This window comes from Dipodomys spectabilis, unplaced genomic scaffold (genome assembly GCF_019054845.1).
Source record: "Dipodomys spectabilis isolate Male_0828 unplaced genomic scaffold, ASM1905484v1 ptg000030l, whole genome shotgun sequence".
In the NCBI taxonomy this organism is placed as follows: domain Eukaryota; kingdom Metazoa; phylum Chordata; class Mammalia; order Rodentia; family Heteromyidae; genus Dipodomys; species Dipodomys spectabilis.
In genome coordinates, this window is record NW_024870707.1 from 11,750,878 (window position 1) to 11,763,177 (window position 12,300).

At 41.7% G+C, this 12,300-nt stretch overlaps 1 protein-coding gene across 1 annotated transcript in view; it reads left to right on the forward strand.

The window, feature by feature from the left end:
- The window catches only part of CUNH11orf80 (chromosome unknown C11orf80 homolog), a 56,784-nt gene that overhangs the window by 14,068 nt on the left and 30,416 nt on the right, over nucleotides 1–12,300 (forward strand). The window contains exon 4 of the mRNA XM_042675853.1: nucleotides 4,995–5,104. Coding sequence (XP_042531787.1) covers nucleotides 4,995–5,104 — 110 coding nt within the window. The remainder of the gene's footprint in view (nucleotides 1–4,994; nucleotides 5,105–12,300) is intronic.

Consider the following 12,300-nt stretch of genomic DNA (forward strand, 5'->3'; position numbering starts at 1 on the left):
GGCTCCTGCCTGTAATCCTGGCTACTCAGGAGGATGAGATCTGAGGATCACGGTTCAAAGCCTTCCCAGGCAGGAAAGTCCCTGAGACCCTTATCTCCAATTAACCACTAGAAAACCGGAAGTGGCCCTGTGACTCAAGTGATAGAGCACTTGCCTTGAGCTGAAGAGTGCAGGGACAGTGCCCAGGGCAAGAGTTCAAGCTCCATGACTGACCAAAAAAAAAAAAAAAAGCAAAGCTAGAAAAATAGTTTCTGGTCTCAAACCTCAAGAAAAGAAAAGTAATCTGGGTGTCAGTGGCTTACACTTGTCAATACCAACTACTCAGGAGGCTGAGATCTGAGGATTGTAGTTCAAAGCCAGCCCAGGCAGGAAAGTCTGTGAGACTCTTATCTCCAATTAATCACCAAAAAGCCAGAAGTGGATCTGTGGCCCAAGTGGTGGAATGCCAACCTTGAGCAAAAAAGCTAAGGGGCAGCACCCAGGCCCTGAGTTTAAGTGTCAGTATCTGCTCAAAATAAACAAAACAAAAATAGCTTTTCAGATCAAACAGTGTAAGTCCTTTAATTTTGTTTTCTTAAGGTTGTTTTGTATATTATAGGCCCTTGGCATTTCCATAAGAATCTAGAATCTACTTATTAATGTTTACTTAAAAAGTTTGCTGATAAAAAAAGTTTGCTGGGATTTTTATAGAGCTCCTGTTAGGTCTCTAGATCAATTTTTTTGGCAGGGGGGGAGTGTATTGGGGATTCAACACAGGATGTTGCACTTCCTAGGCAAGTGTTTTGTCATTAAGCTATACTCTAGCCCTTCTATATCAATTTGACAGAGATTATCATCTGTTATGATAAAATTTTTTTGGTCAGTCATGGAGCTTGAACACAAGGCCTGAGTTGCCATCCTTAAGCCCTTTTGCTCAAGGTTAGTGCTCTACCACTTTGAGTCACAGTGTCACTTCTGGTTGTCTGGTGGTTAACTGGAGATAAATCTCACAGACTTTCCTGCCTGAGCTGGTGTTTAACTGCAATTCTCAGATCTCAGCCTCCTGAGTAGCTACAATCACTGGTGTCCAGTTTGTTATGATCCATGTATTTTGTCATTTCTTTTTGTCTACCTTTTCTCTTTTTTGATGGTATTGATATATTAATGTATCTCTTCCCCTACCAGATTCTCATTTCACTTTTATTCCATAAGTTGAAGAAATCTACAAACTTGGTTCTCAGTAGCTTGTGTCGTATTTGTTGGCTTAGACTGTTAGTTTGTTTAGAATACATGCAGGCTTCTGATTTGAATTTTTCTCACTATTCTTAAGTCTAGGTTCCTTTTGTGTAAGAATCAATGGTAGTACAACACTCAGGTGCTTTTTCCTTTGATGGAGACCAGAGTAACCAGGTCTGCTGACTACTTGTCTGGATGAACTCGATGCGCTCTATTCACTACAGTAAAAGGAGATGACACATTTATGAAGGATTGCTGATCTTCTTTCTCTCCTTCCTTAAAGTATGGCTAGGGTTTTATAATATGGAAAAAATTACACAGTGGAACTAATGACATGGAACCACAAGTTACCCAAACAACTTTTCATCATCCTTATTCTTAGACTAAAGATAAGCAGTCATATTACTGCTTTATTTATTGATACATTATTTGCAAGGATTATTATAATGTTAAAGGACAAGAGGCAGGCCAAGCCATACCAAATAGTTATTAGTTTACTGAATTTCTTGGAAAAACAAAACAAATACTGGATTTTAATTTGCCACAATCAGAGAAATTATTATTATTATTTATTTCTATTATTTGTCAGCCATGGAGCTTGAACTCAGGGCCTAAGCACTGTCCCTGAGTCTCTTTGTCCTTGAGGCTAGCTCTACCACTTGAGCCACAGCACCACTTCTGGTTTTCGAGTGGTTAATTGAAGCAAGAATTTCATAAGGACATTTCTGCCAGGGCTGGCTTCAAACCATGATCCTCAGATCTCAGCTTCCTAAGTAGCTAGGATTACAGGTGTGAGCCACCAGTGCTCAGTGAGAAATTATTTTTAAATGGATTTTTTTTTTTGTTATAGAAGCAGCATAGCTCATTTTAGAAAATAGAGAAAAGGGGAAAGACTTCTTATACAATAAATATTGGCTTTTTATTTTATTCTTTTTTAAAGATTTTTTTCCCTTTCTATATATTCTATATATATATATATTTTTGTCAGTCATGGGGCCTGAACTCTGGGCCTGGGCACTGTCCCTCAGCTCTTCAGCTCAAGGCTAGTGCTCTACCACTTGAGCCACAGTGCCACTTCTGGCTTTTTCTGCTTATGTGGTGCTGAGGAATTGAACCCAAGGCCTCATACCACTGAGCCACCTTTCCAGACCCTATATATACTTTTAATACAGTTGTGTTCACAATATATGCACAATATTACCATATTTTTAAAATTTGACATTAAGTTTTTTTTTTTCTTTTCTTGTTGGTCGTGGGGGTCTGGGCGCTGTCCCTCAGCTCTTCAGCTCAAGGCAAACTCTACCACTTGAGCCATACCACCAACTTCCATTTCTCTGGTGGATCATTGGAGATTCTCATGGACTTTCCTGCCTGGGCTGGCTTTGAATCACGGTCCTCAGATCTCATCTTCCTGAGTAGCTAGGATCACAGGCATGAGATACCAGTGCCTGGCTAAAATAATCAATTTCAATACTTAAAACACTGCTTTTGTATCTTTGCTCCAATCAGAGTGAGGAAGATATTGTAAGCCAGGGACCAGTGTCTTATGCCTGTAATCCTAGCTACTCAGGAGGCTAAGATCTGAGGATCATGGTTCAATGCCAGCCTGGGCAGGAAAGTCTGTCAGATTCTTTTTTTTTTTTTTTGTCGGTCGTGGGGCTTGAACTCTGGGCCTGGGCGCTGTCCCTCAGCTCTTCAGCTCAAGGCTAGCGCTCTACCACTTGAGCTACAGCGCCACTTCTGGTTTTCTGGTGGTTTATTGGAGATAGGAGTCTCACAGTCTCTCCTGCCCGGGCTGGCTTTGAACCAAGATCCTCAGATCTCAGCCTCCTGAGTAGCTAGGATTACAGGCGTGAGCCACCAGCGCCGGCAAGTCTGTCAGACTCTTATCTCCAATAAACTACTCAGAAAAAGCTGGAAGTGGTGCCGTGGCTCAAGTGGTAGGGTGCTAGCCTTGAGCACAAAGAGGCTCAGGGATAGCACTCAGGCCCTGAGTTCAAGCCCCAGGACCAGAAAAAAAAATTGTAGTTGGTAAACCACAATTTTGTGATTGTGGCAATCCCTAGTGAAAACCAGTCATTGCTACTGCTCCAATGTATTTAGATGAATATAGACACAAATATACATCTTTATGATCTAGGAACACTGTGGTAATAAGGAGGAGATAGTGAGGATAACACTAATACATATTACTAGGTATTTGGCTGTATAGGGAAGGAAGGGAAGGGAGCTAAGCTTGATAGGAGAGGGTACTGAGGAAGTGGAGTGGAGTAAGTAGAAAAGATCTAGTTAACATTGTGTTGGTAGGAATGAGGTGGAGAAATAAAGAAAATTAAGTAGATAAGCACAGTCACAAACAACGTCCAAAACATGAAAAAACTTACACAAACAAAACCAAATTATTTTAGGGTGCTCTAGCTACCAGGTAATGAAGGATAAGGGATGGTATGAACAAGAGAGCAGTTCTGCTTTAGATAAAAGGAAAGTGTAAATGGACAAGAGCTATTAAAAGAAAATAAGCTTTAAATTAAATATTGAAAGGCAAACGTTGTGGTTCATTATGATGGCTTCAAAGAAAACAAAGGCAAGGCAAAGCAGAACTAAAAAGTAAATGGGGCTAGGTGCCATTGGCTCACTCCTGTAATCCTAGCTATTCAGGAGGCTGAGATCTGAGGATGGTTGTTTGAAGCCAGCCTGGGCAAGAAAGTTTGTGAGACTCTTGTCTCCAGTTAACCACCAAAAAACAAGAAATGGTGCTGTAGCTGAAATGGTATAGAGCCCTAGCCTTGAGTGAAAAAGCTCAGGGATAGCACCCTATAGGACCGCGGAACACACACACACACACACACACACACACACACACACACACACACACACACACACACACACACACACACACACACACACACAGTAGTAGTATTAAAGCCAGTTGCAGGTGGCTCCCACCTGAAATCTGGTACTGGCTCAAAAGTCTACAAGATTCTTATCTCCAGTTAACCACCCCCAAGATATCCAGGAGTGGAGATTCAGCTCAAGTGGTAGAGCACCAGCCCTGAGTGAGAAACCTAAGAAGAATGGTGAGCTTAAGCCCCAGTAGTGACACAAAAACAAACCAGAAAAGCATACTGTACTAGGTACATTCCTGACATGGTCACTCTTGAGCATTTTTGCTTTTAGGCTTAAATTAGTTCACTTGCTGGATTTGTGTTTATTAAGTGAGTTGATTTATTTAAAATACAAGAATGTCAGCTACAACCATCAGTTTTAAGGATTTCTAATATTGAACATGGCTTTGTGGAAATTAACTGAAAATTCAAATTAATTTAGTAAATGTGAAAAATTCTAAACATTGGACTGGGAAGGTGGCTCAGTGGTAGAGCGCTTGCCTTGCATGCTCGAGGCCCTGGGTTCGATTCCTCAGCACCACATAAGCAAAAAGAAAAAAGCCGGAAGTGGCGCTGTGGCTCAAGAAATAGAGCGCTAGCCTTGAGCTGAAGAGCTGAGGGACAGTGCCCAGGCCCAGAGTTCAGGCCCCACGACCGGACCCAAAAAAAAAAAAAAAAAAAAATTCTAAACATGAGATTAAATGTCTTAGTCCCAGAATGCAATTCTAAATGGTCAAGTGAGTTGATGATGCATAGCCATTTCAAATCATATCTTAAATTTTTCAGGTAATCTTTTCATCAGGGAAAAACCTTGGCCCATCAGTTTAACAATTCCAGAAACTCTGGTGCTTGTCCAAACTGCTTATTCTACTGTTACCATTTCTTCTTGCACAGAAATACAAACTATACTGCCTGAATTCTTTGCAAAGCTGACTTGGACTTCAGAAGAAAGCAGCTGGTCTCAGGACAAATCAGGGGTAACACCTTTCCAGATAATTTTTGAGGCAAGTTTTGTTGTGGATTTATATATCACTGATACTTTAGTTCTTGTTTTTATGTAAATCTAATGATAGGAAATCAAAGCCTAGATCTAGATCTACAACAGTTCCAAGTTGAAGTAATATAAAGGGCCTTATACAGATGACAGAGAAGCTTCTAAAATGCTGATGTCTGTGTCCTACTCCAAGAGATGTCATATAATAGATTTGGGAGTTGTATTAATCTGCTGGGGAAGCTGTACAATATACCACAGACCAGATAATTTAGACAACAGAGATTTATTTTCTTTTAGTACTGTAGGCTAAGAAGTCAATGATTAAGATTCTGTCAGGGCCAGGCATGATGGCTTTAGCCTGTAGTCCCATCATTTGGGATGCTAAGGTAGGTGTATCCTTCAAGCCCAGGCATGTAAAACCAACTTGGGCAACATAAGGATACCCTGTCTCAAAAATTATAAAAAGGGGGCTGGGAAGGTGGCTCAGTGGTAGAGTGCTTGCCTTGCATGCATAAGGCCCTGGGTTCGATTCCTCAGCACCACCTAAGCAAAAAGAAAAAAAGCTGGAAGTGGCACTGTGGCTCAAGTGGTAGAGCGCTAGCCTTGAGCTGAAGAGCTGAGGGACAGCACCCAGGCTCAGAGTTCAGGCCCCACGACCAGACCCCCTCAAAAAAACCCAAAAACAAACAAAAAAAATATAAAAAGGGGTGCTATCAGACATGCTTTCTGTTCCTGGCTTTCAGACAGCTATCTTGTCATGGTATCCCGACATGCCTTGTCTCAGTGGATATATAAAGAGAGATCTCTATGTGAAGAAACACTCTGATACCTTAATTAATTCCTAAACACATGGGTGTTTAGGGTTTCCATACATGGATTTTGAGGGACATAGTTCAATCAGTAGCTTTGGAGTATTTAAAAGTCTTTATTCTTTATGTGCAGCTAAGTCTGAGAACCACTAAAGTAAATCACTTGACACAATAAAAGTTGATTATTTTTCAGCATAGATCCTATTTGGGTGGATTTTTGTTTGATTTCCTGATTGTTTTATTTTTTTGTAGTCTAGGTTTACAAGATTGGCAGTGAGTTCTCCATTCTCTTTAGCTACTTTCTGGTCCCCTGTCTTTCCTTCCTTGGTATTAGTGGGGATGTAAACAATTGGAATTGTTTAAAAGAAAAAAACTGAATTGAAATGAGTTAACCACTGTCCCAGAAAGCACTTGGGTATACTTTATCCATGCTCCTTCTGAAAGAAATGGTTAAAATAATCAGAACAACAAGTAGCCCCTGGCTGTGCCTTATCTTCTTTAGGAGAATGGGAGGTAAACAGTCTGGAGCAATTAGTGGTTAGTCGGCTCTGAAACTACTAATGTCAAGAAGCCATTAAAAATGTGTTTTTAGTGAACCAAGGAAAGCAATTCTAGGAAATGAGATGGTGTCTTTTAGCCAGTTTGAGCAAGCCATGATAATTCATATACCTTACGTTTACAAATAATAAGCCTCCGGACAAGTCTGTGAACTGGACAAGGTAGGAATCATAATCTCATTCTACAGATAATAAAATTGAGATTCAGAGAATCTGACTGACTTCTCAGTGTCATCTGAAAGTTAATTGGTAGAAGTAGAACTTGAGCCAGTTTGGCACCTATTGTTCGATATAATTTCAGTATTTATTCTGAAACCTGTGTGTGTTCAAGTCAGTTCAAGGGAAAGATAGGAAGATTCATGGATAAACAAACATAATACAGTGTGCTGTATATCACAACATAAGTTAAGTATTGAGTGACATCAAAGTATAAAGGAAGGGCGTCTGACATAATGGGAAAGGTTCAAGGTCTAGAGATCTTAATGAAACTGAAAAATGGATTTGAAGACGAGGAAGTTATTGTGTAAATGATAAAATTTTCCATTTTTTTACCTTATTTCAAAAGTAACATTTCCCTAAAAAAAAAGCCTCCAAGTGTGGCCTGTAAGGTCCACTCCTGGATGGCGAGTAGACTCCACCCTCCTCACAGCAAAGTCTCCACCCAGTACCTGCATTACCTAGGCAACTGGGACACCTGGAAGAGGTCACATCTGCATCCGCTGAGGTCACATCTGAATTTGATGTGGCCACACCTTTCCCCACCCATACCCTAGATAAGGCCTAGCCCAGGCCCAGGCTCTCTCTCTCTGTTCTATTCTAGCTCTCTCTCTCTGTTCTTACCTCTCTCTCTGTTCTATTCTAGCTCTCTCTCTGTTCCTTTCTAGCTCTCTCTCTCTGCTACCTAGCTCTCTCTGTTCTTTTCTTGCTCTCTCTGCTCTTTTCTAGCTCTTTTCTCTCTCTTTCCTCTCTTTCCCAGCCACGTGGAGTGCCAACCTTGCCTGGTCCCATCAGGTCTACTGAATAAACCTACCCCTTACCTGAATACCACGTGAGTGCTACTGTTCTTACCCCTCTCTCTGCTCTTTTCTAGCTCTTTCCTCTCTTTCCCAGCTCTCTCTCTCATTCCCAGGCCTTTCCCAGCCACATGGAGTGCCAACCTTGCCTGGTCCCAGCAGGTCTACTGAATAAACCTACCCCTTACCTGAATACCACGTGCGTGGTGCAGTTCTTACTTGGCTACCTCTTTTTAAAAACCTAACATGGCCAAAGCAGATATTCAGAACACAAATAATTTAAACTATCAAGAAAAAAGTTTGTTAGCAGTTGAGATGCGGTTCAGGTAAAAATGTTTGCCTAGCAAGTGCCAGACCCTGGGTTCACACTCTAGTAATGCCAAAAGAAAAACAAAAACCCACTTTGGTATACATACCCTTTTATTACTGTTAGCCCAGAAACCTCCTCCCTCATAAGCTTAACATGCTCTTTCCCTGGGCAACACTAGGCCTGTGTAGTAAAGGCAGCAAATGATTAGCCCCTACCCTCTTTCCCTGAGAGATCACCCGTTTGGGATAGCTATGACCATATAAGGCAGCGTGATCCCCCAAATCCCGGAGGTTATAAAAGGTCACCTGAGACAATAGCAGGCACTTCTCACTTCCCCTCACCTGTGAGAAGGGGTCTTGCTGATCCTTTTACTGGCAATAAACCTTTACATCTGCTTGGTTTTCTGGCAGAGTCTAATTTACTCTAACAATTACAGTGGAACATTTCAATTTAAGGTTTTCAGAATGGACTAGTTCCAAACTATGGTCATAGAAATTGTTAGCTGAAAACAAATGGAAGTCAAGTAGTTGTCATTGAAGAGGTCAGGAAACTATGAGACTAAGTTGTTACTTGGGCTGATCATCTACTTGGTAAGCAAGCCTGCCTGCTTGCCTGCTTGCCTGCTTGCCTGCTTGCCTGCTTGCTTGCTTGCTTGCTTACTTGCTTGCTTGCTTCCTTCCTTCCTTCCTTCCTTTCTTCTTTCCTCCTTTCCTTCCTTCCTTCCTTTTTTTCCTTCCTTCCTTTCCTCCTTAGGCAAGCCTTCCTTCCTGCCTTTCCTCTCTCCTCTCCCATGTAGTGAAATAGGCCTCAAATTTCAGGTACTTAGAAGGTAGAGGCAGGAAGATCATCAGTTCAAGGCCAACTCAGGCAAAGGTAGTCAGAAGCTATCTCAAAAAATGAAATTTAAAGCCTGATGCCAGTGGCTCACACGTGTAATCCTAGCTACTCAGGAGGTTGAGATCTGAAAATTACAGTTCAAAACCAGTCTGGGTAGAAAAGTCCCCATGAAACTTATCTCCAATTAAGCTCTCAAAAACTCAAAGTAGCGGTGTGATTCAAAGTGGTAGAGTGCTAGCCTTGAGCAAAAGAGCTCATGGACAGCACCCATGCCCTGAGTATCAAGCCCTATGACCACAAAAATAAATAAATAAACAAACAAACACAAAGAGGGAAAAAAGAAAATAAATAACCGCTCTCCCTTCTCTTTTCTTTCATGCTGGCAATCAAACCCATGGCCTTGTGTATGCTCGATTGGCACTCTAGCTCTAAGAAATTACTCCAGTTCCTTTAGTCATCTACTTGGATATAAACATCAGACTTGTAGTAGAGGGAAACTGATCTTGGTTTGTGACCTGGAGTTAGTGTTGTAAATGAGAAGTGGAAGAATAGTGTAATCATCAAAGCATCTCTTCTGTTACCTCTCATTGTCTCTAATATTTTTTTTTTTTTTTGGTCCGGTCCTGGGGCCTGAACTCTGGGCCTGGATGCTGTCTCTCAGCTCTTCAGCTCAAGGCTAGCGCTCTACCACTTGAGCCACAGCACTACTTTGGTTTTTTTCTTTTTTGCTTATGTGGTACTGAGGAATCGAACCCAGGGCCTCATGCATGCAAGGCAAGCACTCTACCACTGAGCCACCTTCCCAGCCCCTCTAATATTATGTAACTATTCAAACAATAGTGGCCAGTTCGAGGTATTGTACCCAGGATCTTGCACATGCTAGGCAAATGTCCCATTACTTGAGCCATGCCTCTCCCAGCCCTTTTTGCTTTTTGGTCTGAGACCAGGACTTGACTTGGTACCTGATGCTCTTGCTTATTGGCTAGTGTTCCACCAACTGAGCCATGCCTCTAACCTCAAGGGTTGGTTATTTCTTTTCTTTTTTTCCCTTTTTGTTTTTAAATTTTATTTTTGAGACAGTATCTGACTACCTTTTCCTGGGTTGCCCTTGAACTGGTGATTGTGCTGCCTCTGCGTCCTAAGTAGCTGGAATTTCAGGCATGTTTCACTACACCTGGCCTTTAAAAGATATATGCATATATGTATATATACACACTTGCATGTATGCATGCACATACATGCTTGTGCCTGTGCCAGGATTTGAACTCAGGGCCTCAGGCTCTCATTTAGCTTTTTTGCTCATTGTTGGCACTCTGCCACTTGAACCACACTTCCAATCAGGATTTTTGCTGGTAATTAGAGATAGAGTCTTGTAGACTTTTCTGTCCTGGCTGGCTTTGAACCTCAACTATCATGTTTCAGCCTCCTGTGTAATTACCATTTACGTGTATGAGCCACCACTGCTTAGCTGAAAGATACTTGAATAAAGAGAGTGAGAGAGGAAAAAGGAGAGATTGCAGAAAAAAAATATGTATACCAATTAACAGAAGGGTCAAGCAGCAAGATTCATAGCAAAATTATTTTAATGGAGACATCTATAAAAAAATAGCTATAGTAAATGATTCACTTACTTGAGTATGTAAGGAAATCAGTTTGAGTTGAAACCCCTTTATCCAAGTCTTGAGAATGATTTTTTTTTTCAGACCTGGGGCTTGAACTCAGGGTCTGGGCATTGTTCCTGAGCTTCTTTTGCTCAAGGCTAGCACTCTACCACTTGAGCCACAGAACCATTTCCAACTTTTTCTGTTTATGTGATACTAAGGAACTGAACCCAGGGCTTCGTGTATTCTAGACAAGCACTCTACCACTGAGCCACATTCCCAGCCCCAAGAATGATTTTTAAAAAAACCTTTTTTTTTTTTTGTCAGTCATGAGGCTTAAACTCTGGGCCTGGGTGCTGTCCCTCAGCTCTTCAGCTCAAGGCAAGCACTCTACCTCTTGAACCACAGTGCCACTTCTGGTTTTCTGGTGGTTAATTGGAGATAAGAGTCTCATGGGCTTTCCTTCCCCGGGCTGCTTTGAACTATGATCCTCAGATGTCAGCCTCCTGATTATAGGTGTGAGCCACTGGCGCCTGGCTTGAGAATGATTTTTTTTTTTAGACACTAGGGCCAAGGGGGGATAAGGAAAACCTCATTTAGGAAAGAGATGCTGGCTTTTTGTTTTTTGTTTTTTTGTTTTGGGTCCGGTCGTGGGGCTTGAACTCTGGGCCTGGGTGCTGTCCCTCAGCTCTTCAGCTCAAGGCTAGTGCTCTACCACTTGAGCCACAGCGCTACTTCCGGCTTTTTTCTTTTTGCTTATGTGGTGCTGAGGAATGGAACCCAGGGCCTCATGCATGCAAGGCAAGCACTCTACCACTGAGCTACCTTCCCAGCCTTGGCTTTTTGTCTATGTTCAGTGTTTGAGTCTTATATCTAAGGATTCATTAATCTATGTAACATGTCCCACCAAAAAAAAATCTGATTTTACAAGCTCTTCTTAACAATCTTATCCAATCTTAAGTGATAAAATGAATGTAGATATTCATATACACAAGCATCCATATGAATAAACCTCTCTGTCTTGTCTGTTTGTTTACCTATCTATTAATCTCTAGGAGGGAGAAGAGAAAGGGAAAGATTGAAACTCTCCTCTGGCATAGGGTCCATGACTGCATCAGTTCATGTTTGTAAATATAGTTCTAGTATCTACTCACACTTATTTTTTTTTTTTTTTTTTGGGTCCGGTCGTGGGGCCTGAACTCTGGGCCTGGGCACTGTCCCTCAGCTCTTCAGCTCAAGGCTAGCGCTCTACCACTCGAGCCACAGCGCCACTTCCGGCTTTTTTCATTTTGCGTATGTGGTGCTGAGGAATGGAACCCAGGGCCTCAGGCATGCAAGGCAAGCGCTCTACCACTGAGCCAACTTCCCAGCCCACACTTATTTTTTTAGGTAAAACCACACAATTAAAGGATGACTTCTGTTGTCTAGGTTTGCTAGCATCAATTTTCTCTCCATAAAAACAGGTTAGTAAGTTAACTGCTTCTGTAGGTATGCCAGGCTGAGGTCTTGGGTTTCTATCACAGAACTAAAAAGTACTCTACTCTCCCTCTCTCTTCTTTGAGTAAAAGGGACTTTTGCTTTGTATTACCTGTTCTCTGCTAATCTGACAGGTTATATGATCCTAGGTCTGAGGTGCCAATCCTTTTTTTATGTTCCTTTAGATATCTAAATTGTGGGGCTGGGAAGGTGGCTCAGTGGTAGAGCGCTTGCCTTGCATGCCTGAGGCCCTGGGTTCGATTCCTCAGCACCACATAAGCAAAAAGAAAAAAGCCGGAAGTGGCGCTGTGGCTCAAGTGGTAGAGCGCTAGCCTTGAGCTGAAGAGCTGAGGGACAGCGCCCAGGCCCAGAGTTCAGGCCCCATGACCGGACCCAAAAAAAAAAAAAAGATATCTAAATTGTAAAACTTTATACATTTGGCTTTCTCTCCTAAAGAACTATGAATCTTCTAGTTTACAGATTGTCTTATTTATCTCTGTAGGTCTAGATATACACAACAAACTACATTAGTATTTTATGAGTGAATAAATACATATATTGAGTAGTCATCACCAGTCTCCATAAGGAATGATTGCTGGGCAT